Below are 27,455 nucleotides of genomic sequence, written 5' to 3'. Positions count from 1 at the left end.
GAGCCGCTGCCCCGACCCCAGAGAGATGCATTTCCCTTGACACAGGCTGGGAGCCCCTCTACCCTTTGGAACCACCTCTCCGTTCATCAATCCCGGAGGCTGGGAAAAGAGCCTCCTGTGAGATAGTTGCCCCCCACCCCCCTCCCGACCCCCGTCGTTCTACTTGCCACCACGGCCGGCCGGGCCCCAGCGCCTCCCGTGTTCGGGCCCCAGGACCGTAGCAGCCACTAACTTCTCCTGCCGCGCTGGTGTTCCTGAGCCGCATTCCGACCTCCACAACCTCCCATCCCGCTAGTCGTGCCCAGCAGCCTCCCAGGGCTCCCCACAGCCTGGCAAGTACACAGGCTGGCGTCCTCCTCGGCCTGGCCACGGTCCCCCTTCAGGGTGTCGTCTTCTCCATCCTCCACGCGCCCTCCTCCCATCCCACCTATGCAAGTCATAAGCCCCAAATTAAGCTCTTCCTCGTGGGCCTCCAACACTTCTCCGCTACAACCCTGCTGTGTCCTCCCACTACCAATGTTTTCCATTTCTTCATGGCTCTTAAGGCCCTACTACCCTATGCCCCGCACTGGACATTCTCCTCCCAGCCCTCCCAGACAGACAGACAGACATAAGCCCTCTTCCTTTACCACAAGCACCGGAGCTCTGTGCCCAAAACCACAACGTGCACAGAGGGTTCCCAGCTGTACAGCTGAGCTCAGAAGGGTCAAGTGGTCATCCAAAGTCCTAGCCAATAAGGAGCCAGCCATTGGTCAGAACCCTGGTCTGCCAGACTTTGGAGACCCTGTGTGGCGTCAGTGCACACCGTGTTTGGCTCTACGGTTTAGTGGTGTGTATGTGTTTTCCCAGACTGGCTGGTAAGGTTTTTATTCAATTCTTTTACAGACTGTCATCACCCCACCCCACCCCCTGTTTTATATCTCCACGTGACTTATCATCAGTTGGAAGAAACTTGGTTGTGCATCTGTGTTGCCTTCCTCATCCCCCCTAGAGTGGGGACTTCAGGGGAGCAAGTACCGTCTGTTTTGTTCACCATTGTTACTCCAGCACCTAGAAAGCTCCTGGCCCATCATCCATCTTCCAGTATTTGTTAAATAAGAGACAGGGGCGCCTGGGCGGCTCCATCGGTCAAGCATCTGCCTTCAGCTCACATCCTGATCTCGGGGTCTCAGGAACAAGCCCCGTACTGGGACTCCCTGCTCAGCGGGAGGTCTGCGTCTCCCTCTCCCTCTGCCCTTCTCCCTGCTCTTTCTCTCACTCAAATAAATAAATAAAATCTTAAAAAGAGAGAGAGAGAGACAAAATGGAAGAAGGCAAGGAGGAGGGAGGAAGAAGAGTGAACTAATAAATATTTGCCCAACAAATGAATCCAGTAAGTACCCTAGATCATTTCAGAAAATCTTCAATGTGTGAAGGAAGGAACGTATTTGTATTTACTGGCAAGAATATTGTTCTATTTGCTCCTTAGGACTATCTTTCAAAGAATCAAAAGAGGAGAGAAGTGTCCCCAAAAATCAAAGGCAGGGAACATCTATCAAGTATTAAATGCAAATACGATTTGACAAAAAAAAAAATTTCTGTTTCTGGAAAATTATTCTACAGATATAATCACAGGAATGCAAGGTTATTCCCTACAGCATTATTTGTTGTAGTGAAAGATAGGAAACAATCCACATGCCCATCAAATGGAGACTGTTGAATAGAAATTACGGTATATTTATACGATGGATTATCACCCAGAGCGAAGAAGGAACGAGGAAGATATACTGACAAGGGAAGATCTACGAACTATATTTTAATTGAAAAATGCAGAGTGCAGAACAGGGTGTCTCATATGTCATCTTTTGTGTACGGATGGATAGGTTGGAAACGATCTTTGCTGTGCAGGCAGAGAGAAAGCCGGGAGACACATAAGAAAGTAAGCACAACAATGGAAGGCTGGGGGCAGGGGGTGAGACTGGGAGAAAGGAAACTTTCCATAGTGTAAAATTACCTTAGCCCTCTTGGGCTGCCCTAACCAAATACCACAGACAGGGTGGCTTAAGCCACAGAAGTGTATTTCTCACAGTTTTGGAGGCTGGGAAGGCCAAGGACCAACAGACCCAACGTCTACTGAGTGCCCCCTTCCTGGTTCACAGGCATCTGTCTTCTCCCTGTGGCCTCCATGTGGCAAGGGGTCGGGGAGGGGTCCCTGGGGGCTTTTTTCACAAGGACACCAATGCAGGTCCTGGGGGCACCACGACATAACCTGTTCGGTTTCACGGGTTCCCAGCTGGAGAGGAACGTGGGGTCTCTCCTACCTCTGGTCTACATGGTCTGTAGGCCAGACCTTGGATTGAGACTTTCAAGCTGATGCTGGAGTGAGTCTTAACTCACTGGACTAGAACGCCTTTTGCACGCAAGGACAGAGAGGGGTGGAGGGCTATAGACTGAAAGACTGTGTCCCTCCAAAATTAATGGGTTGAAATCTAACCCCGAAGGTGATGGGATTTTTTGGAGAAAGGATCTTGGGGTGGGGGGAGGCTAAGATGAATCCTCCTGAATGGCATCAGCGCCCTTCTGAAAGAGACCCCAGAGAGCCCCCCGACCCTCGTGTCATGAGGACACAGCAAAAAGACATCTAGGAACTAGGAAGCAGGCCCTTACCAGACAATGAATCATTATTTTTTTTAAAGATTATATTTATTTGAGAGAACAGGAAAGCGGAGAGGGTCAGAGCGAGAAGCAGACTCCCTTGTTGAGCTGGGACCCTGATGCAGGTCTCAATCTCGGGACCCTGGGATCATGACCTAAGCCCAAGGCAGTCCCCTAACCAACTGACCCACCCAGGCACCCCCAGACAGTGAATCTGCCGGCACCTTGACCTTGGACTTCCCAGCCTCCAGAACTGTGAGAAATGACTTCCTGTTGTTTCAAAGCCACCCAGTCTGTGGTGTTTTGGTACAGTGGCCTGAACAGATTAAGACACACATATCACCTGCCAACATGCAAACCTAAAACAAAACAAAACCCGCCAGCGGCCGAGAGTGAGCGCACCTGAATGCCGGGAGGAATGCTGTAGATGATCCGGATGGTCTTGCAGTCGGGGTGGCCGGGCAGGGAGTGAGGGATGAGGTGGTACTCCATCTTCCCCGGGGGCTGAGTGCCTGTCTTCACTCCATAGATGGTCTTACAGGTTGGGCACTGCAGACTCCCATCCTGAGGGGACAAAGGCAGGAACAGCCGGATTGGGAATCAGTTTGGCTAACAACCTCCTCCCCTAACACTGGAAGGAAACAAAGATAAAGAGCCAGGGGAACAAGATGCACCCGAAAAAGTAAATTCCACAACTCGGCTCCCTGCTAAGGGACATGTAAGAGAGACCCCACCCTTGCAAGGGAGACCAGCTCCCGAGGGCAGGTTAAGTCATTATTGAGCCGCTAAGTACCAAGCAAGTGGGACAGACAACGAAGCACTATGGGCAGCCACTGCCAAACAGCCGAGCATCACCACCTCCTGAAGAGCTTGCTAGAAATAAAGATGTCTGGACCCCACCCCAGGACACCGAGTTGGATTGGTCAGGGGTGGGGGATTGGCTACAGAGCACAGAGGTTAAGAGTAAAAAAATTAAATAAAAGAAGAAGAAGAAGAAGAAGAAGAGGAGGAGGAGGAGGAGGAGTAAGAACTCTGAAGTCAAACTACCGGGATTTGATTCTCAGCTCAGCCATCCACCTGCTGTGTGACCTTGGGCAAGTTAATTAACCTCTTTGGGTCTTGATTTTTTTTTTTTTTGCTTTTTTGTTTTGTTTTATATACAAAACAAGAAGATAATAGTATCTATCTCACCGGGTTGTTGGAAGGATTAAATTAGATAACCCACAGGAAGGGTTATACACCCTGAAGAGGTGTATCTAAATGTTATTTGTGTTTTTATGATCTCTGTTCCGAATCTAATGCTCCTCCAGGTTTGCAAACCACTGCTCTGAGAAGACAAAGTGGGCGCCATGTGCTGGAGTAGATGAAGCTAACTTTTAAGGAAATGGTCCCTGAAGAAAAGCTGTGAATTGGCTTTAAAGGAGGGAGGATAAGGTCTGCCCACACAGTGAAGGAGGGAAGGAGCCGTTAATTATAGCATTTTATACCTTACTACAGAGTTTATGTCTTGTTTCATTTAGCCCTCACCTGAAAAGGAATATTAGCCTTATTATTATTATTAGCCTTAAAAAATGAGTCCCTTTAACAGAGAGGAAAACTGAGGCACAGCACAGTTGAAGGTGAGGGCCCCAGCCGGTGTGTGTAAACCCCCAGCTCTCCATAGCACCTTGGTGGCTGTGGTTGTGGGGCAGAACCAGACTCTGGATGCAGAGATATAAGAGGCCCTGGATTCACAGGGCGGCCCAGCGAGTCTTGGCCTACGTGGTTGGGAGGAGCCTTGTTCCCAGGCTTTCCAGAAGAGAGTGGGGGAGAAGGAAGACGTGAGCAGGGAGCAATGTGTGCAGAAAGGGCTGTTGTGCAGCTGGGAGAGGAGCTCTCCAGCACATCTGCAGCATCTTAGGAGGACTGAGATCCTCTGCGAAGCTATCTGGGGACTTTTCAAAGGAAGCTCCAAGAATTTAAAAGAAAAACTTATATTGAAGATGATGGAGAAGTTTCCTTCATACGATGGATGGATGGGAACCCAAGGCTTGGGGTCAAGAGCCCAGGGTCCCGCTCTCTGCTCTGGCAGAATCGCTTCATTTCTCTCTGGGTCCTTTTGTTCCATCTTCTGTGCAAAGAAAATTTTAAATGCATGCTTCAAAGTATTAGTGCTAAAAGAATAAAGGATAGTGTCTTGAACATATTTCTGAAGCACTATGGAAATAAATACAAAAAGGTGCTAGGTTAATCTTGAAAACGGACACCAAAAAGGAAATCAATGAGCTAGAAAACCCTTTTAAATCCAGAATAACCCCTTAAAATGCCAAGTCCCAATGAAACTTCCTAACCTAGGGTCAGGAAGTTGAACACCAGACTGGACAGGCATCACGCATCAATGACTGAGCATGAGCCCTCTGAGTCAGACAAAGATCCCAAGGTCTGCACTACGGGAACTTAAATCCCAGGCTATATAAAGATGAAGGGGAAAATTACAGCTATCATATCAAGGAGATATCAATTTGAATAATAATGGTGGTAATACCCTATAAACTAGGTATTTCTTTATCTCCATTTCCAGGTGGAAAATGAAATCTCAGAGAGATTGAAAGTCTTGCCCAAGGTCATCCAGTTGCTAAACCAGGTCAAGCTTGGGTCTGCTACCTCTCCTGCCTCTGCTTTTTCCCACAGCAAGAGAAGTCCAGAGCAGCCTCCCAAAGCCAGAGTTTTTTCGGGGGCGGGGGATGAATAAGAAGTTGGAGATATCAGGGAAATCTCAGACTCTGATGCCATCTGAGCCGGTCTGGAGAAGCAAGTAGGACTTGAATTCATGGAGATGGAGGGATGCTTATTGTGGCACAGCAAAGAACAGGAGAAAAGTCAGTGGCTTCGTGAAAGCTCAGACAGTGTAAGAGAGAGTTATCATCTAAGGAGACCACCAGATTCCTGGGGACCATCTTCATAAAGGAATAGCATTCCATCATCAACAATGGGCAAGACGAGCATCACAAACGGCCTTCCCATGGGGTGCTTGGGTGGCTCAGATGGTCGGGCATCTGCCTTCATTCAGCTCAGGTAATGATCCCAGAGTCCCAGGATCAAGCTCCACGTCAGGCTTCCGACTCAGCGGGGAGTCTGCTTCTCCCTCTGCCCCCCTGCTAGTGCTCTCTCTCCTCTCTCTCTCTCTCTCTCTCTCAGAAATAAAATCTTAAAAATAAACAAACAAATGCCCTTCCCCTTCTCCAACAGGGGGGTTCGAAGGGACTAGCAGGAATACTTCGGCAACAGTCCTAATGCCTCTGAAGGGGCAATTGAGGGTGTTTTGAAATTGTCCATACAAAATGAATTGTAACTGAAAATCACTAGCCCTGGAGAAGGACGGGCAATTTCAGGAAATCCGTCTACACTGGTCGTGTACAATGGACACCACCCCTCCTCCACCCGCCCCCCCGACCCCGGTCATCTCCGTCTCCCCAGCCCCAAGAACCTTCAGGGACTGGAAGTCTACAGCTCTCAGACCGTCACACCCCGTGTAGAGACTGGGAGCAGTTGCCTAAGACAGGTTATCATTTTGTGGAGGCCTGATGCTGCTGAGAACAGCCGATCGCCTGGGCGCAACCCCAAAGGGGCCCAGCAGCGGAGGTGGCAGGTGCCCCACGGGCCGGGGCTAACCTTGTTGCCGTTGTTGTACATGGCGACCAGGCAGTAGATGTGGTAGATGTGGCCGCATCTGGACAGCTTGCCCACCAGCTCAGGCTTGACCGTTGGCTGTAGGCCCTTGTAGCCTGAGGGGGCCGTGAGGCGCTCCATGCAGATGGTGCAGTCCTGAGGGAAGGAGGGGACAGGGTAGAGAGACCATCAGCTCTCACCAGCCTGGAAGCCAGAGCACATCACCGTGAGGTCCAGCAGCTGTCCCCGCTGCTCTTCTAGAAAACCCACAAACCAAGGTATAGACGAACGTGCTTTTGGGAATCTAAATACAGCCTTATCTCACTTTACACGACAGAACAATTCTTCCAATAATGGCTGGCGTCGGTCCAGGGCTCACCCCCAAAACTATGGGAGGAAACAGACTCTTGCTCATAGACCCCTTTAAGCTGAATGTTTGCAAAGGAATTGTACCCCAAGTGTACCAGAGGGGTATTTAAAGAAGTCCGCAAGAGGATTTCTCAACTTCGACGTTATTGGCATTTGGGGTTGGAGCAGTCTTCCTTGAACGGGCTGTCCTGGGCACCGCTGGGTGTTCAGTATCTTTGGCCTGTGCCCACAAGCCCTGCCCCTCCCCCCAGACACACAAAATCCCCTCCGGCTGAGAACCGCCGATCTACATCAAACCCACTGAAAAGTCGGCTCCCATAGCTTATCATACCGTTCGTCTTATCTTCAGACTATTCATGGAAAGGTAGCTTAGACTCAATCAATCAGCTCTTTGCTGAGCGGGGTCGGGGGCTGGGGAGGGTCAGGGGGCGACTGCAGCCCTGGACCACCAACCTCGGAGCCCTGGGTCAGCTCTGAGTGGCTCTGTGCCCCTCAGGACACAGCCGGTCCCACAGCCGGTCAGCTGCTCCCACGCAATCCTGAGGAAAACTCCGGCAGGGGAAATGCTGGCGGGTGAGCCCGGCCCTGCTCCCCCTGCACTCACCTCATCCGGGGGATGCCGGACTTTCTGCAAGTACTTCTTCAACACTTCTTCCGGGGTTTTACCTGTGGGGGGACAGGACGGTTGGTGGGCCACCGAGACAGAGATAAGGGATCAAACAGCCCTGTCAAGAGGGGTTTGCCAGACAGGGGCTGTCAGCCAGGATCCAAGCAGGGAAGGGCAGGAACTCATTCTGCAGTAATCAGGTGTAAGACCCTGAAAGGGAGTCAGCAGACGGAGGAGAGAGACCGGGGGTGTCTGAGGCGGTGGGAGGTGTCCCTGCCTGTCCTTACCTCCTGCAGTTTTCCCCTGACATCCCCTGGGGCCTATTTTCAACAAACCCGGGTTTTGCCGGAGATCGGTTATTTGAGTGGGTTTCTCTTCCATATAATCAGAGCCTGGGCAGGCCCCCAGCGATGCGGTGGGAAGACAGCCGAAGGCACTGTGTAAACTGTTACACGTTAAAAGAAAAAAAAAAAGAAAAGAAAAAAACAAAACCATGCGGTAGGCTTATCACTTTCTCCTTTCACAACGTGTTAAGTACCGTCTCGATCTATAATGTGGTGTCAGAGTCACGTTATTTTCATGGGAAAGCAGGAAGTGATGCCCGCAGCTTCGGGATGCTGTTCCCTGGGCGCTGGTGGTGCTACGGCTGCCAGACAGAGAGCCCGGCAGCGGGCAAGCATCCTGCCAGCTTCCCGTGATTCTGGAGGTTTCTCTGGGGACGGGACAAGGAGGCAGGACCACACGCCTTCAAAAGGGTCCGTGCCTCCCTGGGCACCTCCCTGTCGGAGCCGCTCTGAGGTTCTGTTTTCTCCCCTCTAAAACAGGAAAAAGCAACACCACCAGCTCGGAGGGTTGCTTTGACAATCCGGTGAGCGAATGGACCCAGAGTCCTTTAGCACCTTTCCAGCTTTCCAGCACCTTTCCAACGTGCGCTATTAATAATCACAGGAGGAGGGTCGCCTGCGTGGCTCAGCTGTTAAGCATCCGCGTTCGGCTCGGGTCATGATCCCCGGGTCCTGGGATTGAGCCTCGCATTGGGCTCCCTGCTCGGCGGGGAGTCTGCTTCTCCCTCTCCCACCCCCCTGCTTGCGTTCCCTCTCTAGCTGTGTCTTTCTCTGTCTAATAAATTAAAAAAAAGAAACTTTAAAAAAAAATAATCTCAGGAGGACCACGGCCGTGTGAAATCCTGTCATTTCCTATCAGACGATGAATAAGGCAATCGAGTCCATTTAAGTAGAGAACTTTTGATGGAGCAGGGAAGTAGGACAAGGGTTTGAGGAAGCAGATCATGCAACTGTCAAAAGCCGGGGTGCAGGCCCTTCCCTCCCACCATCCTGCTTCTATAGAATTAAGCTTCTATTAACTGAGAGCCCATTACTTGCTGGGCCCTGGGCCGAGTCACAATATAGGTGAGATCCCACTGAAACTTCGAAACAAGGTTGCCAGCTGGGGGCTTGGGGTGATGGTCAAAACATGTCACAGCCAGTACCGCAGCCGGAAAGACCAGCCGCGGAGCTAGAACGGGGTTCTTTGGTGTGAGCGTAGGTACAGGTCCCGCTGGTGGTGGGATTGCACACCGGCAGGAGGGAGGCCCTGAAGGACGGTTTGCACAGATCGAGGGGCTCTAGAGGGACACAGGACGGTGGTTCATCCCTGGCTGGCGTGGATGCAATCTGGCCCACACCTGCCCCATACTGGTTCCGAGCACTGTCACCCCATCATAAAGGTATGAAAACGGGCTCTCTGTGGCCACACGACGTGCAATGGCAAAGTCGGGGTGTGAACCCAGTCTGTTCGGGTGCCAGGGCCAGGGCGATTTTCCTGTGTCACACCTCGTGGTTTTATGTTTCTCTCTTTCTGCTGCATTTTTATCCTTCTTAAAGCGTCTCCATCTGATTCGTACACAGTCCACTTTGGGTACAGTCGTTGGGACGGGTACCAGTTGGGCCCACTTAGCAGATGCAGAAACGAAGGCACAGAAGGTGAAGCTATGGGTGTGACCTTCACTGATGGCGGCCGAGCCAAGGCTGGGGCCCGAACTTTTGACTCCCATACCCCATAAGATAAGGAGGCCCATACCCTTCTTGGCTTGTTTTTTGGTCGTCTTGCGGCTCGTGTTGGAAACCCCTGGGATGGATTTGATTTCACTCTTGCTCACCGGGGGTGGGTGGAGGACCAGCTTTGGGGGCCTGGTGAGACACACAGGCAGCCCCGCAGCGCTCATGAGAATTCCAGTGATTCCTGGAAGGGCAGGGCATGAGGAAGGACGGCAGAGTTAGCTCCCAGCATCCCATTAACCACCATCCCCATAAACCTACGCTCTGCTTCCCAGCAAAGTTCTCAGAACTCACTTATTCTCCACCTCCCCTTTCTCGAAGTTTTCCCCAGAAATATATGTATTCACTCACCTTCAACAGCACGCTTTGCTTTTAACAGGCGGTTCTCCCCACACGCTTCCTGCCCTGCCGGCCTCACTCCTAAAACCCTTATTCACTTTAATTCTTTCTCTTTTATAAATGCCCTCTACCGACATTCCTGCTTCCTTTTTCTGCCCTGAGCAAGGGCAGCCCAGGGTCTCTCTTACCTGCCAAGGCAGGGTTCACAGGACTGGTCCCATTTAGGTTTTTCACCGGGACAGTAGGGACCCTGTGGGAGATAAGAGCGGGTACATTATGGTCTTGACAAGCGGGACAAAATGGGTCGGTGTTCGAACCCCCAAAATTCACCCACTGAGGGGGGTTCCCCTTTTATACTGAAACTACGTATCCCTATTCAAGGCAGAGTCCATTCTTAGCACACAAACAGAAGGGTTACCTTTATTTATTTATTTTTTAAAGATTCTATTGATTTATTTGTGGGGAGGAGGGGCAGAGGGAGAGGGAGACAGAGAATCTCAAGCAGACTCCCTGCGAAGTGTGGAGTCTGACGTGGGACTTGATCCCAGGACCCTGAGATCATGACCTGAGCGCCTGGGTGGCTTAGTGGTTTAAAGCCTCTGCCTTTGGCTCTGGTCATGATCCCAGTGTCCTAGGATCGAGCCCCACATCGGGCTCTCTGCTCAGCAGGGAACCTGCTTCCTCCTCTCTCTCTGCCTGCCTCTCTGCCTACCTGTGATCTCTATCTGTCAAACAAATAAATGAAATCTTTAAAAAATTAAAAAAAAATAAAATCTAAGACCGTCTCATTTAATACTGTGGCTCACTCCTCCTATCCCACCTCAATTCCTCTTACCTTGCTCTATTTTTTTTTTTTTGTGGAACTTCTATGATTTTTTTAAAAATAAGTTGTTGCCTTACTACCTCCCCTTCCAGAATCAAAGCTCTGTGAGGGCAAATATCTTTGTTTCATTCAGAGCCTGACACTAGCAGGCATTCAGGGAGTATTGGTTGACCGAATGATAAATAAAGCCGCAAGTTCAAACCCGGGCGCACATTAGAGTCACCTAAGAAGCTGTTAAAAAGACAGAGCCCTGGGCCTGAATCAGAACTCCCACCTGTGGGGCCCAGGAACCTGCATTCCCACTAGCTTTGGCTAACAGGATGCAGCCCAACACTGGGAAACCACTGCTCCAACAGCTGTCACCCCTCCTTTTCCCTGAGAAATCTAAATATCAAGCAAAGCCTCCTCCTCTTTCTCCCCAGAAACCACAGCCAGGCTGAGAGGAGTCCGCACAGCTGCCTGGGAAAGGCGAGGCCTCCCACGATGCCGAAGAGAGAAATATGGGACACGGGGGGCCGGGTATTGCGCCATCCCACCCCCTCTCCCCCCCGCCCCCCCACCGCCACCCAGGCTTCTACAGCTGGGCTCGGAGAGGAAAGTGGGCTGGGAGACGTATGGCCTGGGTCACAGAGGACTCCAGGAGCCAGCGGTTCTGCTGTGGGGGCAGGGTTGTGCTGGGAAAACAGGAGGGGGGAGGCCATGCTCCCTTGTGTCTTTATATTGTTTATTATTTGTTTGTTTGCCCTTTCATAGTGAGCCCTACTTCGTGTGGGACGTTCGGCTGGAGCCTGGGGATGCAGCCGCGAGCAAGGCAGCCCGTGTCCCTTTACCCTTGGGTGGTCATGGCAAGCAGGCACACAGCCCACCTGGTACCTGTCACAGTCGTAACGGCTCACTGTGTATAAATCCATCCAAGACCTCCGAAAACCTACGCAAGAGGTGCTATGATCATCGGCCTCATTTTATTAGGCAAGGAGGCTGAGGCACAGAGAGGTTAAGAGAGCTGGGTGGACGCCACACAGCTGTGTATTCACACCTAGGAAGTCTGGCTCCAGAGCCCCCTGTTGGAGCCACTCACCCTGCTGCATCTTGGGTCTGTGCGAACCCCACAGTGCAGACAGAGAACATGGGAGCGCAGAGAGCGTAGGGAATAAACCCACGACGAAGACAGAGGAGTCCGCACGGGGCTGAGCAGAGGGTCCCCCACACGCCTGCAGAGATGGGTGCTTCCCTGGCTGAGTCTTGCAGGGGCCCCTTCCTGGGACCATGACATGTGTGCTGGGGCTGTGAGAAGGATGTGAAAGAACAGATGTGGGAGTGTTTGTGTCTCAACGGGCTACTCTTCCCCCAGGATAAAACAAACCCACGTGGGGGAAGGGGAAGGCTGAATTCAACACCAAGGAAAGTCAGCCAGGAAAAGAGGCCCAGCCTTGCTTTTGGACTCCGTGACCTGCCCCCACAGGGCCAGGCAGGGTAGGGTGGACAGGAGTCAGGAAAACCAGGTTCGAGGCCAACCCTGCCAGTAACTCCTCATGACCCCCCTCAGTTTTTTCTGAGCCTCGATCACCGTACCCGTGACCCTGTGAGGGTCTGGAGTTAGCAGATGCCGGGGGGCGGGGTCGGGGTGGGGGAGACTTGAGGATTCCCTGCCTCAGTGCTTAAGAGCAAGGCAGCTGCCTAAGCCCTGGGTCCCCCACCTGGGCAGATTGGCATTCCCTGGGCAGGCCTGGAGACCTGGAGGCAAGGGCCCGAGGCCTGTGCCCATTCCCCAGCTCCCCACCAGGGGGCAGCGCTCCCCATCCAGCCCCCGCACCTGCCTTCCCCCTACCAGCTCCAAGGCCCCCCTCTCCAGCTGATAAGTAGCTGTGATCTGGGTGACAAAAGCCACCTTTGTTCCCACAAACTGGACTGGCAGGTTTCCACACCCACTCTGGTTAACCAGGAAGGAGTCCAATGCCCAGAGTACACACCCTGGGCAGTCCAAGGACCCAGGGAGGGGGCCAGGCCTGACGAGAGGGAGGGTCCACCTGAGGACCCCCGACTTCAGGCAGTACGATGGGAGAGGCGGTGTCCCTGCCATTCCAGGAAAGGGACAATGTGTCAGCTGGCTCTGAATGGTGGAAGCCAGCTGGAGGAGGCGGGTATCTGCTTACGGAATGCAGAAAGGAACCGTGGAGGGGCCCTGAGCAGAGGTTAGGAAACCTGCGTTCTCGTCCAGCTTGGCACAGGGCTTTGGACCTTTGGGAGAGTCACACAGCCTCCTTGCACTTCTCCAACCACGTCCGAGTCACCACACCCAAAAACAGGGCACCCTACCTCTCCGTCCACGGGGTCCCTGTGAGGATCCAGGTCAAATACTCTGTAAACACAGGCAAGCCCTGTGCAAATTGGGTGGTTATTTACATCTTGGTTTCCCAGCTGTAAGAAGAAGCTGGGCTCCATAAAGCCTTTTCCTGCTGAAATCCTCCAGTCTTCTGAGATTCCGGAGGACATGGAGGGTACAGTGTCAAGTTGAGAGGCGAGCAGTGCTTCGAATCCTTGAGTGGACCACAGCGGATAAGACCCTCCCCCACGGTGGTGACTGGTTAAAATGGAAACCATGGAGGTGGACCATGTCATCCCCACCAGTCACAGCCTGCTGGGGCCCCAGCTGTCTATGCCTGAGCCCTCCTTCCAGAAATCAGCGACCCAGCAACAGGCGTGCATCTCACTCCCTTCAGGCAATCCCGCTCAGCCAGTGCTGTCGGGCCTGACCATCCGAAGACACCCTCCCCCATCCCGCTGGGCTGTTCTCAGTTTCCATTTCTGTCTCTCAAGCACAAAACTAAGAAAAGAGAAGAGCTGGCAAGGTGGCAGAAGGAGGGGGCTGATGGCAGGGGGAAAGCTCTGCAGATGCCATGGTGAGAAGTGGTGTTTGGGGGCGGCGGGGGGTGTGAGTTGTGAGCCAACCCAGCAATCCTCAGGCCGGACAATGGTCTGGTCTCTCCAGCAACCAAAGTCTCGCCGGAGATAGAGAAGCCTCAATTCTGGAGGAAAGGGCCAGAGGGGCGACTCCTGCCCCCCACACCGCACACCCCCCTTCTCTTTAGAAACCCCCTGCTTGTGTCTCTGAATAATTCACAGGGTCTTTTGTTCCCGCAAACCCTTCTCTTCAGCCCACCTCTCCCGCCCTCCCTGGTCTTCCTCTTTTCCGTGGGAAAGTTGCTGGAAGAGCTCACGGACAGGGAGAGGAGGGGAAGGGGCCATTCCACGACAGAAGGTCGACGGCAGTGCCGCACAAAGAGAGTGAGCACGCTAATTAAATGGCCAAGAAAGACTGGAGGACAAGATGGTGGGGGGGGGGGTGAGGGTGGTGGTAAGAGGTAGAAAAAGGAAAGGGCTCGGAGATAGAGGGGTAGGGCGGGGCCTCCCCTCTCAGGAAAACAGAGCGGAGAGAAAAGCTTGTTTCTATAGCCCTTTTGAAAAGGCTCTGCCCGGACCTCCGCCCCATTCTCTCGCTCCAATTCCACTGGCAGGCAGGGGGAATAAAGCAGAGAGATAAAGAGCCGCCAGTTCCCTGGGTGAGATTTAAAGTGATCTGGGGGTCCTTTGGCTCGGTGAGGGCGTGGGGTTACTTGGGATTTGCCACGGGCTCCAGAAATAAGGTGGGACATTTGGCTCCGCTCAGCTCTGACTTCAACAATGACCTTCGATAGATACGTGTGAACAAGGGCAGCGAACCCGGACCAGACGCTTCCTGTGGGCCATGCACTGTGCGCCACCTAGACACTGAGTATTTCATTGAAGTCTTGTGACAGCTCTGAGAAGGGAGGTACTATTACTCTCCCATTTCACAGATGAATAAAATGAAGACCGAGGGAGGGTAACCTGCGCCAAGTTACAGACCAAGGAACTTGGGTTCCCGCCGCGGGCGGTCAGGCTCGGGAGGCTGTGTTTCTCGTCCACTTCAAGAGCCTCCCTCTGCCACTCAAATAGTTACCCCAGAGTTCTGTCAGGGGCCCTCAGGATGCTGCTGGCTGACCTGGGGAAGAAAGTGAGCCGTGGTGTGATTTCGGGGCCCATTCCCCTCTCCCAAATACTATCAGCTCAGAAGTAGTCGTAGGAAAATCCTGTGCGCCTGACCAGCACCTGACCATTCCCGAAAGGCCCTCACATACAACGAGGAGCTGAGCTTTAGCCAAAAGGACAGAGGACGAGGGGACTAAAACCTGGGGCTCCAACCCCCACTCTAAGACACCTGAGCCACGTGGTCGTCGTTGGAAAGTTAATTCTGAGCTGGGGACCCAGGCCTGACTTGGTGCACGGGGCCAGGGGATGAGATTACCACCGGCAAGCACACCTGATAAACTCTCACGGGATGATCTCCCTTCGTGGAGGCTTCCACAGCATCTCCATGAGGCAGGCAAGGTGAGCCCGACCATCCCCATCCCATGCACAGGAAACTGGAGTTTGCAGAGACGGTGGCTTCGTTCAGGGGCTGGAGTGAGGGCTGGGCCTCTCCTTCTGCAGCATCCCTCCTCTTTCCTCCCACTGCTGAACCTCTGTGTGCAGACAGCCTCTTCTGTGCAGCCTGAGGTTTTACACTTTGGTGTTCAACCTCACTGTAAACCCCCATGCCCATCTGGGGCTCAGGGGTCACATGCAGGGAGAGGCCCTTCTGGAAAAAGGGAAGAGAGGGCCGGTGTGAGAGGCCCATCTCACCAGAAACCAAGAGCTGGCAGGCAAAGGCCGTGAGCACCACATGGACCTGGGTATCTCCCATTTGAAAATCAGGAAGCCCAAGAGGATCACAGAACCCACGACAACACCAGCCTGTCCCAGGAAGTACTAAGGCAATGCACAGAAAGTGCCTGGCACACACAGAAGTACTCGCCAAACATGTACTATTATTTCCAATCTGGAGTGAGCCCTCCAGTTTCTGAGGAAAGGGGCTAACCACATTTGGCGCCTACTGTAGGCTGGGCACTGTGGGGTGTGCTTGACAGAAAGCAGCAGGCAGAGTCAGAACAGGAGGGCTGGGGCGCCTGGGTGGCTCAGTGGTTTAAAGCTTCTGCCTTTGGCTCAGGGCATGATCCCAGGGTTCTGGGATTGAGCCCTGCATCAGGCTCTCTGCTCAGCAGGGAGCCTGCTTCCTTCTCTCTCTCTCTGCCTGCCTCTCTGCCTACTTGTGATCTCTGTCTTTCAAATAAATAAATAAGATCTTTGGGAAAAAAAAAATAAAATAAAAAAGAACAGGAGGGCTCTGACTGTCAGACTTCCCGAAGCTTGAATCCTGGTCTCAGCTAATGGACACTCTGTGCCTTTGAGCAAGGGAACCTCTGGTTTCTTCATGGGTGAAATGGATCACAATGCCTACTTCAAAGATTTGCTGTAAGGATTAAGTGAGGTGATAAAGCCCCCAGACCAGGTTCTGGGGGAGCTCATTTAGTATTGCCTGTTAGGGCGTGGTGCGTCTACCCTTGCGCTCTCGGCAGCCGGCCCAACACCGGGATTATCACCAGCCTTTGCAGAGGAGGAAGTCAGGACTCTCGGATGTTAGGGATCTGTCCTGAATGCCACAGCTGTGCCAAGGGTCAGTCAGAAGCCAGATATGATGGCCCCAGAGGACTGCAGAGAGACCCCAGACGGATCCCACCTTCAGCCGCCACACGGCCCCGCCCTCCTCCCGCAAACGCAACCCAGAGGGTCAGGACAAGATCACAGAGAGCTTAAGTCTTGGCAGCCCCTCTCTCACCTCTAGCCTGGGTCAGCCGGGTGGATGCCCCTTATGAGTAAATGGCGGGAGACAGCCCTGGGAGTACCTACCCAGAGGCGATCAGCACCCGGGACTGGGCAATGGCCAGTCGCTGCAGGTTGGTCCGATTTAAGGTCGCCAGGGCCACCCTTCCTGTCTTGCCGTTGGCTCCAGGAGGACTGGCGGGAGAACCCACGGTCACCCCTGCGGGCATGCTGGAGGCCTGTCGCCGGATTGCCTGCGATGGGACAGTCTTCGTCGGGCCTCGGACGGTGCCCGTGCTGTCCAGTGGCTTGGCCCCAGGGCCTGGTGGGGGGGGCAGCTTGACCGCTCCAGATGGCATGTTCTTGCGGGCGGCTGGGGGCTGCAGCGGACCGGTGCCCCCATTGGCCACGGCGGCCTTGACACTCATCACCAGGACGCACTGCGGGCAGGAGCAGGGCGGGGCCGCGGGCGACGCAGCCAACGCGGGGCTGGCCGGCCAGGACTGGGCCTTCGGCAAGGTACCGGTGACCATCGGGTAGATGAGATCCAGGCGCCGGCGGACGCGGCGTTGGCGCTGGGTCTGCCGGTTGATCTGGCCCATGGTGCTGAAGTCAATGACGTAGCTAAAGCCGATGGAAGTGAGGTCGATCCAGGGGTGCTGCTTCTCATAGGCGTGCTGGATGGTGATGCCCACTTCCATGTCATAGGGCGTCCAAGAACCGTTGTCATTCTCCCACTCCCACACCACGCCCTTGCCGGGGGCCGAGGACGGGTCGTAGTAGTTGCGGCGAACCGGGCGGAGCGTCCCTGCCAGAGGGGGATGGAGGACAGGGTCAGGGTCAGCCAGGATTGAAACCGGATTGTGTTAGGTTCAGAGGCAAAGAGGAATCGTCCTGTTGCGGGGCCAGGCCCTAGGCCGCCCGCTGGGGTAGCAGCTTTGAGTGAGACACCTTCCTGCACGAGGAGTGTGTCCTTGCAGGGGTGGGAGCATCTTGGTGGCAACGTGAAGGGTGTGGGGCCCAGCGGGATACCTGAAAGAGCCCCTGCCCATTTGCAGTTCGGAGACCTTGGGTCTGCAGCCAGACTGATTCACTTCCCAGCGGATGAGTGTATGTAGAACTCCCTTTCCTCCCCTGAGAAACAATGAGTCCTTTGCAGAATTTTTGTGAAAATTAAATGTGACCGACTTAATTCATTCAAGGAATATATATTTGCCAGGTTCTAGATCTCTCCTGCACCTGCACTGAGGCACTGAAAGCCCTTGACACATAGTAGGGGCTCATAAATATGGAACCCCTTCTCCCCTAGCCTCTAAATGTCCCTGGCTTGATGATGAAGTTTTAGAACCTAGGTGAGGTTCGGTGGTTTGTGTTCAGCCAGCCTCTTGCTCCCTCATCATCGAGGGCTATGAAGGGAAAGAACAAAGGGTCATGCACGGAAGCCTGCAGGCCAGAGGAAGAAGACTCTGCCTCCAGGAAGGATGCCAAGCAGCCCATGGAGCTACAGCATGCTCCCTGTTCCTTTAAGGGTGTAGTAAAAACAAAAATAGAAAATCAGGTTATGAGAACTCTCTTACTCTTAGGAGCTTTAAATCATATACTTAAATCGTATATTTAATTCAGTAGTGATGATCGTAATAATTTTCTATTTCTCTAGCATCTTTCTTTCAAAAAGCCCAAACCCTCCTAAAGATAGGATTATTTTCATTTTCAGTCTCACTAAGGGAGGGGGCAAGGAAAGGGGGCCAGCATCCATGCAGAGAAGGAGTACAGCAGAAATGAGCCTGCCGGACTGGAGGGAAACTAAGCCTGTCAGTCTTGCCTCCTTCTCCCCCACCCACCCCACACCTGGATTCAGACTCATGCCCAGTCAGGGCTCATTTCATGGATATCAACATCAAGGCTGAAGATGCCCGGGTCAAGGCAGGGTGAGGCGGCCTGGGAGGACCCCAAGAGTGCTTGAATCTCGCATCTGTCGGCTTAGGCTCTAGCCATCAAAGTGGTGGGAAAAGGCTCCCCTCGCCGGCCTCTGACCCACCCCCTCCTCCATCCCAGAGGGAGACACCAAGACTGGGGACAGAATTCCATTCAAGGGGGGGAAGAAAAGGAACAATGGCTATTCAGGCCTTTGCCAGAGTCATAACCCGCCCCCCACCCCAACTCCGAGCCCCTTAATGACCCAAAACATCAACATGCAGAGGCTGGAGGGAGAAGCAAAACAATTCCCTATTCAGCACCAGGACTTCTGCTGGGGGAACTGCGGTGTTGGGGGTGGGGGTACGGGATGGGAGGAAGAAGGGGGGTAGGCAGGAGTTCCCTGGTCTGCCTCCATTTCCTTCCTAAGTAGCCAGCTCACTGGGGAACAAAGAGCACAGGCTTTGGGTCCAACAGCGGAGGCTCTGTCCCTTCCAGCTGTGTGATTAAGCCTCAGTTTCCTCCTTCGCTTGGGCCAGGGTAGCTACTTCAAAGGGTGGATTTGCGGATTAAAGCAGGGACTGAATATAAGGCACTAAAATAACACCTGCCACAGGGCAAGAGCTCAATAACAGTTGGTTGATTATCATTGTAATTTATTTTCTATTATATGTCTATGCAGATGGAGACACGGCATAGGGAAAGTTGAGTTCAGAGGATGTGGGGTGTGTGTTTGTGTGTGTGAAAGAGAGAGATTATAGGTAACTCCTTATACAATCTTTATTATTTAGGAGGCTCCTAACTCATCCCATATGATCTTCATGGCAACCCTAAGAAACACCTTTTAGAAATGAGGAGATTACGTTTAGAGAACTTAAATGACCCTGTTTGATATTCTTTCCAGGGCGGCAGGGGCAATGCACTTGTCCAGTGCTCCCCAGTGTACTCAAGAGGCTATTTTTAACAGTGGGACCAACCTCAGAGGTGCTGGAGAGCTGCCCCAGAACTTCTGGAAGCTAAACCTGAACCTCCCCCAGGTTTAGCTCCCCAATGCTTGTCTTTTCCTCTACTCCTCTTATCCTCCTGCGTTCCCTTACCTACTATTTCCCAGCTCCCCACCTTGAGACGCCCTCCTTTGCCATTTTTACCTAATGAAGTTGCCCTCATTCGGGTCCTATGCCATTTGCCAACAGTTTCCCGAAATGTTCTCCCAGTCCAGGCTCCCTGCCTCCCAGGAGGTCTGGGGAACTTATCTGTGGATTCCTGCCCCTGCCCTGGGTGTGCCTGTGTCGGCCTTGGCATTCTTCGTAAGGGGGTCCTTAAGCAAAGGCAGAGACACCACCGTCCAGCCCTAAGCTCTAGCATCTAGGGCGCTGCCTGGCTCTCAGAAGGACTCAGTTAACGTGCTATGATTGACGGGAGACTTCTGGCTACTTGGGCATTTAATCATTTATCCCTCGCTGCTACTCAACCCACCGGCTGCTCTGCGGATTCTGGCCCTACTCAAATAGCTTACAATCTAAAACTAGACAAGCGTGCGCATCACTATTTATGAAGCAGAATGTGCCAGAAGAAGGGTGCCCACAAAAGGCACGGGGGCCGAGAGAATTCACCCACATCCCTTTCGTGCTAAAACCCCTTTCCACGACCTCCCCTTAGGTCACAGGATCTGACCCTCCCAGCCCTCAATGTCTGCGGGCCACCTCATGCCCCCCACAGGGACCTGTGCCTACGTTGGTGCAACAGTGGCCTCTTCTCCACTCCCCCAACCCCCCCGCTTCTCCTCTGGGGCCTCTCCACAAGGCTGGTTCCTTCCCCAAACCCTCTGTCATCTTTTTTGCGCTCATCCTTCAGAGTTTGCTCATTTCCTCAAGGAAACTTCTCCAGGCTGCCCTCACCAGATCAGATTCCCACTCTATTTATTTATTTATTTATTTATTTATTTACAGCATTTATCCTGATGTGCAGTCACACGTTTCTTGGTGGGATTAATTTGGTGAATGTCAGTCTCTCTCCACTGGACCCCCAGTCCTGCAGGGTGGGTATCAGGTGTCTGCTCATGGCTGTCTCCCTGGTGCCTGACATGTCCCAGGAGCTCCATAAATACTGACTGAATAAACATTTCAAAGAAATGGATGACAAGGACCACAAGGCTTGCACGAGAAGGAGAATTTCAACAGGCGAAAATGGCATCTCACTAGAAGGGGCTTTGTGACTACTTGGGGGAGGGGGTGTCAGAGAACCCTAAGGGAATACATGAAGATAAAAAGACATCTGTTTGTCAGGAGTCAGGGGGGAATAGAAGGCAGAGAAACCTGGAAAGATGTGTTACAGCCGAAGCAGAGACGGTCTGGAAGGCCAGGCAGGGATGCTGGGTTTTATCTGTAGGCACTGAGGGGCCAGTGATGTCTGTGACACAGAAGTAACGGGACCAGAGCTGCTCTGTTCATGAGTTCCACGTGAGAAGTAATGAGGGTCCTGGCAGTGAACATGAAAAGGAAGTGACAGACTGGAGGGACCCTAGGGAGAAGAAGTGGGTAGGACTTGACCTTGAGTAGCTGAATGCTTTCAGAGACAGATTCCAGGATCACCTGCTTCCGAATCTCCTGGAGTGCCAATTCGCAACACCTTCTAGAGTTCCCACCGGCCACTACGAGGAATCGTTGGCCTCTCTGGGGCCTGGGAATCTGCATGGGAACAGCCACCCTGGATTTTCATCACGCACAAGAATTTCAGCAGCTGGGCCACAAGGTCCATGCGCCTCGGCACACTGGGCGCCTAAACAAGGCTCTGAACAAGAGTCAAAGAATCCTGAGGTCTTGACAATGGGCAGGTGATAAAACGGTGGCACCATCTGCAGGCAGAAGGGTGTCAAGGGTCAAGGGGAAGAGCTGGATTTTGGAGGGAAAGGTGCTGAGTTCATTCAGCCCCAGCGGGTTAGAGACAGAGGCAGACCTCAGAACCAAAGCTGTGGGACAAAAGAATGTCACTGTGAGGTTTCCGTTCTCTATTGTCAGAGACCTCCGTAATCTGGAATGGGTGAGTCCTGGCCTCCTCTAAACGCAGGACCATGAACCAGATGATCTGAGGAATCCACTTAGTCCTTGGGTGCAGTGACCCAAAGAAAAAGCCTCTAATGGGATAGAAATAATGAATGGTCATAAACTAGGCAAGGAGAAAGAGAAAGAAACTCCGTTTTTCCTGGCAACTCAGACACCTGCATTCCAAAGCACCTGAATTGTTTTGGCTCCTGGGAATTGGGGGAGACACCTTCCAGGCATGACCCTGTCTCAGGGCACTTTACATCTGTGCATCCCTGTGCCAGAGAATTCTGGGCCCCTCCAACCCCACTGGAATGTCCCACTCAGCCCCACTGGAATGTCCCACGAGGGCAAAGCCCCAGATGTCCCGCTACTGGGCTATCCCACGTGTCTGGGATTGATGAATTGGGCGTCCCAGAACTGTTCACCGATGACGGAGGAGAGCGTGCGACACCTGATTTGGCATCTCAGCTCTGCCTTTGACTAGCTGTACAACGGGGAATGACATACTCTCTTCCAAGTTGTTTCCCTACCTGTAAAATGGGGATGGTAGGTCCGTCCTAAGATCGCTGTGAGGACTAAACGACAATGCGTGCAATGGGCCTGTGGCCTCCCCCACACTGTCGCCTCCTCTCCTCTCTGGTGCTCACACAGGGCAGAGGGTCTTGTGGGGAGCTAAACATCAGCTTCTGTCAAAACCGCTCATCTCTCTCCATCTGACCTTTCTCACCATATTAAAGACCCAGAAGAGGCAAATTTTGCAGAGAAAACCTGGAGATAGAAAGGATCCTGCCTCGCACCAGGTCACTTCTGAGCAGCGTCCTGACTGGTGCAGAGGCCAAACGCAGTCCCCTGGCATGATGACAGGACAGGGCCCAGAGAATTCTTAAGGCTGCGCTTCATTCCACAGAGAAAAACGAGGCCTGAGCAGCTATGGGACTTGTCCAAGGTCACACAGGAAGCCAATGAGTCTGCCGTGAGAGCCTGAGTCCCGTCTCCCCTCCCCCAGCCTGGGGCTCCCCACGTCCTGGGGCTGGAGCCCTGCAGGTGGTGACCGTCAGAGGTACTGACGATACAGGGGGCACAGATGCTGAAGGACACTGTCCTGTGACAGAAAAGGCGAGTCTGGTCAAGATAAATGACCACAGATAGACAGGACCCAACCAAGGCTCTGGGAGCAGCCAAGACCATCCCCTCCACCGTTCACCTCCTCCCTTCCTCCAGATGCCTTAGCCCAAAACACTCGCGGAGACCAGCACTGAGTGCAAATAACCTCAAACCCAGACACGGTGAGGGGAGGAAGGGCCCAGGGCAAACGAAGGCGGCAGAGGGTATCTGTGACCTCCCAGCCATCTCCCTGGAGACAGGGTGGGCATGGCCGGAGCCCGGGGAGCCCAGAGTCTGAGGCCTCCCTCCCAGCAGGGCAGGCAACTTCTGAAGAAACAGGGCTCCCGTGTCAGGAAATGTCCCCACATAGAGGAGGCAACAAAAAGAGAGAGGACTCGCCTCTAGGCAGGGGACTTCCAGCTCTCCTTTGTTTATGGGGATGTTTCTGGTTCCCAGCTTCAAACTGTGGCTTGGGGATGGCGGGTAATTTAATTAAACATTGCTAGGGCTTGGCTGAGGTTGCCTGGGCGCCGGCGGGATAAAGTTCCTACCCTGTCGTGGCCTCATCAATGAGCTATATTGAGGGGAGTTCTGCGTCTGCTGGCAGAGAAGGGAGAGGAGGGGGCTCCGAGCCCAGAAACCCAGAGATTCTATTCTGCTTTGACAAGCTCCTTGACAGCCCGGCATTCCTGGGAATTGAGCCCAGCGCCTCGGGCACCCAGCACAGGGCCTGGCACTCGGAGCAGGCGCTCAGTACCCGCTCACCCACCGACCACTAGAATGAGCGGATGGAATCCAAAGCAGTCTGAGTCGTGCGCCTCTAAGACGGACGCGAATATAAAACAGGCCCCGCGGCAGTCTTTAAAATGATGCAGGGCTAGCTCTCTGCCTCCGGCCTCCAGTCTGAGGGGACACGAGGCCGTGGTCAGCCTGTCCCCAGGGAAGGGTAGTCAGACCTGGGGGAAAGGAGGGAGATATTGCTTCAGTCCCTCAACCCCATGTTCTCTGTGCCTTCACTTCTGTCAAAAGGTCGTCCTTCTTAGACACCCCAAAACAATGATTAAACTTCACTCCCTCCCAAATGTGGGACAGGGGCTGGGACCTTTATGTCACCAGGGTGTTTCTCCATATGCTGCAGAGATTCAGGCTGAAACAGAAAAGTGAACACCTTCCTGCCTGTTTATTCCCGAGCAGGACCCGAATGCCCTGTCAGGTGTCTTAACTGCGAGTCCTCCTTGGTCCCTCCTCCTCCGGGGCTCAGCAAACCATCACCACCCCTCACCCCCAATCCGCTGCCTCCAACCTCACCTCCACAACCTTTACCCCAATTGCCCAATTACATCCTCCCCCTCCCCCACACTTAATCCTCTTTCTCAATCTCCCTACATTCCTCCGCATTCCCTCCTCCCGACCAGGCGCTCTCAGCCCCACCTCCCTCCCTTTCTCAGCAGGGTTTAAGCCCCTCCAGATGCTAAGACTTCTGGAATCCTTTCCCCCCAGAAAGCTTTACTCAGCTGCCCCGCATCTGCAAAGTCCCTGGCAAAAAGGCTATTGGTAGTTACGATTAAAGATGGGAACATAAGGGTGGAAAGATGCCTCTTTCCCATGACAATTCTAATTAGCACACAGGATGTGGGGGCTTTCCAAGGCGGCTGGGATGCCCGGCTCAGGCAGCTGTTCTCTGATCCTCTGGGACTCCCCGGGTCATCCTGCTTAGCCCCTCCCCAGCACACCTGCTTCTGCAGGCTCCGGGGTCCCACTCTTGGGAAAGCCCAGCCAGAATTCCAGAAACAGTCTCCCACCCTTGTAAAGAGAACCCTAGAAAGGCAGACTTGTCCCAGGTCCTCTGAAGCCTGGACACCCTGAGCTGAGCGAAGACCAGCTGCTCCGTCCTGCCAGGGACCCATCCCTCTGACCTCCTCCCTGCAGGCTTTCCGCTTTGCTGTGACCTGGAAAGGCTGGTCAGCAAGCAAGTGGGATTGTGACGGCCACAGTGGCAAGTGGATTCACATGAAAAGATAGGGGTTTAGTGCTCTGGGAGACCAGAGTATCCCTCAGAGGGGGCAGTTTCAGGAGGAAGCTTGGGGACCCTTTCTCCTTAGGAATCCACCACCTCCTCCTCCTACACGGACAAAGGGAGCGGCTTCCCTGCCAGGCATTCCGGAGCCGCGTCCCTCCCCCTCCTCTGCCCATCTGCTCAGGCCTGTTGCTTCAGCACTTGCAGTGCAGAGGCGGCACCGGCCAATGCCACCGCATCCAGGGCCTTCCATGTCCCGGAATCCCCCAGCTCCCGCGCCCCTCCCAGGGCGACCACCCTTCCCATGCTAGGGCACCGCCAACGCCTCCGGGGAACCCCTTCTTCCCTCCCGCGGGTCCCACCCCCGGGACCCAGCTGTGGGAAGGCATCCCACACAGAAGGGGCAGAGGCAGTAAGGTGGGTGACAAGGGGGACGTGTGTCAGTCCCAAGGGTGCCTGAGGCAAAGCAGAGTCAGCCAAGGTGTGAGGATGAGAGCAGGAAGCCTTTCCCAGCGGCTGGGATGGCTTGCGGGCTGGGCCGGCCCTTGAATTTCTACATGGGAGAAGTTGGGGCCAGCGAGCGCTTAAAAGGGGGCGCGGAAAGGGGTCACTTAGGGGCTCGCTTGAGGCTCCCTCTGCATAACGAGAACCCTGATAGTACTTGCAGGGACATTTATTGCAGGGGGATTGTAAGAGGATGGTGGGGAGTAAAGCGCCCCCTCCACAACCACCTCCCGGTGACACACTGCGCGGACTTGAGGATCGGGTGGGTCCCGGGGGGCTCTCGAGGCAGGAGATCCCAGGGCAGGGAGGGGAAGTGGGCGCGGGTGGGGCAGGGGCGCCGGCTCACCCGTGTCCTGGCGGAACTGGTTCATGGACTGCAGGTCGATGATGTAGGGCGCGAGACGGCTGTCCACCTGACCCAGCACCACGCTGCCCCCCGCGCGGGGCCCGGCGCGGACCACCGCCTCGATGTGGTGGCTCACGGCCGGGCTGTAGGGACGCCAGCGGCCGTGCTCGTTCAGCCATTCCCAGACCACCACGGCCGAGGCCAGGAGCATGGCGAGCCCCGGGCTGCGGCGGCGGCGGCGCTGCTCTGCCTGCTTCCCGGGCCCCGCGCGCGGGTCCTCCTCCGCTTCCTCCTGCGCCGCCGCCCGCGGGCCTCGGCCGCGCCCCCAGCGCCGCGCCCCGCCGCCCCGGGCAGCCTCAGCTCCGGCCCATGGGCCGCTCCCCAGCCGCGCATCCACCGGGGCCCGGATACCCGGGCCGCCCGGCTCCGACCGCGCGCCGCCGCCGCCGCCGCCGGGGTCCGCCGCTGCCGCCGCTGCTCCGTGGGGTCCAGCGGCTTCATGCAAATGCCCGGCTTTCCGCAGACGGACCCCCGCCTTGCAAAGCCCGGGCGGGCGCGCGGCCGGAGCTGGGCTGCCGGGGAGGCGAGCCCCGAGCCCTCGCACCAGTTGCGCCTCAGGCTCTGCAGACGCCGGGGTGGGATCTCGCCGCGCGCTCGCGCTCGGAAAGGCACGCCGGGCTCCCCTCCCCGCCCGCCCCCCCTGCCCACCCTCTGGCCGCGCGGACGCTGTCGCCGTCTCGCCGAGAGCTCCCCCTCCCTGCGGCTCTGCTCAGTCGCCTCCAGAATGAAGCGCCCCTCCCGAGCGGGGCGCTAAGGCAAACCCGCGCCTGCGGGGGTTTCCCCCGTCCCCAGGCGCCCCAAAGCGACAGGCCATGACGCGGCCCCGGGACCGCAGCTGTCGCCCGCCACCGCTTTGCAGCCTCCCTCCCAGAAATGGAATTTTCTTTCTTTCTTTTTTTAATTCATCGTGATCGGTGTCCGCAGCGCCAGCTCCGAGACACGATGTCTCCGGCTCGCGCACGCACTCACACTCACACACTCGCACACACGCGCCCGCACCCCCACGCCCTCCTTGCAGGGCTCCTATTACCTCATCCTCGCCCGCATCCTTAGCTGTCCGTCAAGGATGCGGAGCCACGCCCCTGACTGCCAGGCCGCTGCCCCGGAGCTCACACGCCCCCTGCTGGCCCAAGGCGACGCGTGCAGCCCAACGGCCTCACCCTATGGCTGGACTCTAAACCTCTGCTCCCTGGACCCAGTGCAAAGGGATGCAGCAATTTGATGGACGATGGGTTTACGTCGTCCATGTGGAGCGCAAATGTGTTTTTTTTGGTCTGCTTCGATGATACTATAGTCCGGAAAGTACAGGCTACATCGATTTATTCCGCAGAGTTTCTTTGAAGGAAATAATGAGACACTAGGACAGGCACAAGCCAGGCTTGGCTATTTTCGCTGTCACTAGTTAACATGGAAAATAATCTAGAAGGGCAGATGAACATCAGGATTTCGTGTTAATTTTGCCAGAGAACGCAGACTTCACATGAGTTTCCATGATGAAGAAGATCCAGGATAAGATAGAGAAATATAAAAACAGTGTATGTGTTCAGGACTGGGATTACGAATCTCTGAAACACTCGTTTTCTCTCATAGTTTCATAAACTTTTTTGTTGTGGAAGATTTGCTGTCCCACAGCCATCCTTTCTTCTATCATTAGTATTACCCCTATCTTCTTCATCCCTCTGCCCTCGCCTCGCCCCTCACAGGGTTCGAAATACAAAGCAAAAGAAAAATATCAGAAATGTTCTTCTTGCAGCTCCTGGGTGGCTCAGTCGTTGGGCCTCTGCCCTTGGCTGGGGACATGATCTCGGGGAGCTGGGATGGAGCCCCACATCCGGGTCCCTGCTCAGCGGGAAGCCAGCTTCTCCCTCTCCCACTCTCCCTGCTTGAGTTCCCTCTCTCGCTGTCTGTCAAATAAATAAAGTCTTTAGAAAGAAAGAAAGAAACAGAAGAAAAGAAAGAAAGAAAGAAATCTCCTTCCAGCCTCCAAAAAGTGCTAGGATCGAGGCTACCTGGGAGCCATGTTCCTAATGGTGCCTTTATCCAAAAGGCTCCCTAGCATGACTTCTAGAGATTCCAGTTAGTCTCTCCCAAAGGCCACCCTCCCAATCCGATTCAATCAACACCTTCATTAAAACATCACATTTCAGGGTTTGAAGGTCAAAGGGAAAGGAGTAAAGGAGATCTCATTTATCCTACCATTATTATTTCTACTATTATTATTTCTATTTTACTAATTATGAGACTTAGGGAATTTAAGCAATTTGCTCTAGG

At 54.2% G+C, this 27,455-nt stretch overlaps 1 protein-coding gene across 3 annotated transcripts in view; it reads right to left on the bottom strand.

Annotated features, from left to right (window-relative positions):
- DTX4 (deltex E3 ubiquitin ligase 4) overlaps nt 1-26,238 on the bottom strand; it is a 35,409-nt gene extending 9,171 nt beyond the window's left edge. Inside the window, exons 1-7 of one of the 3 annotated variants that reach the window (XM_044259380.1) lie at nt 26,215-26,238; nt 16,283-17,003; nt 9,843-9,904; nt 9,338-9,499; nt 7,256-7,317; nt 6,286-6,438; nt 3,037-3,198 (exon numbers count right to left, since the gene is read on the bottom strand). In XM_044259380.1, the coding sequence (XP_044115315.1) occupies nt 3,037-3,198; nt 6,286-6,438; nt 7,256-7,317; nt 9,338-9,499; nt 9,843-9,904; nt 16,283-16,896 (1,215 nt within the window). In that variant the 5' untranslated portion in view covers nt 16,897-17,003; nt 26,215-26,238. Of the gene's footprint in view, nt 1-3,036; nt 3,199-6,285; nt 6,439-7,255; nt 7,318-9,337; nt 9,500-9,842; nt 9,905-16,282; nt 17,004-20,700; nt 20,722-25,124; nt 25,336-26,214 lie in introns of those variants that run through there. The other 2 variants (XM_044259379.1, XM_044259381.1) reach the window with 2 other exon arrangements.
- Between the last annotated feature and the right edge of the window lie 1,217 nt (nt 26,239-27,455).

This window comes from Neovison vison, chromosome 7, assembly GCF_020171115.1.
Source record: "Neovison vison isolate M4711 chromosome 7, ASM_NN_V1, whole genome shotgun sequence".
Classification (NCBI taxonomy): domain Eukaryota; kingdom Metazoa; phylum Chordata; class Mammalia; order Carnivora; family Mustelidae; genus Neogale; species Neogale vison.
This window is presented reverse-complemented; position numbering and strand designations above follow the sequence as displayed.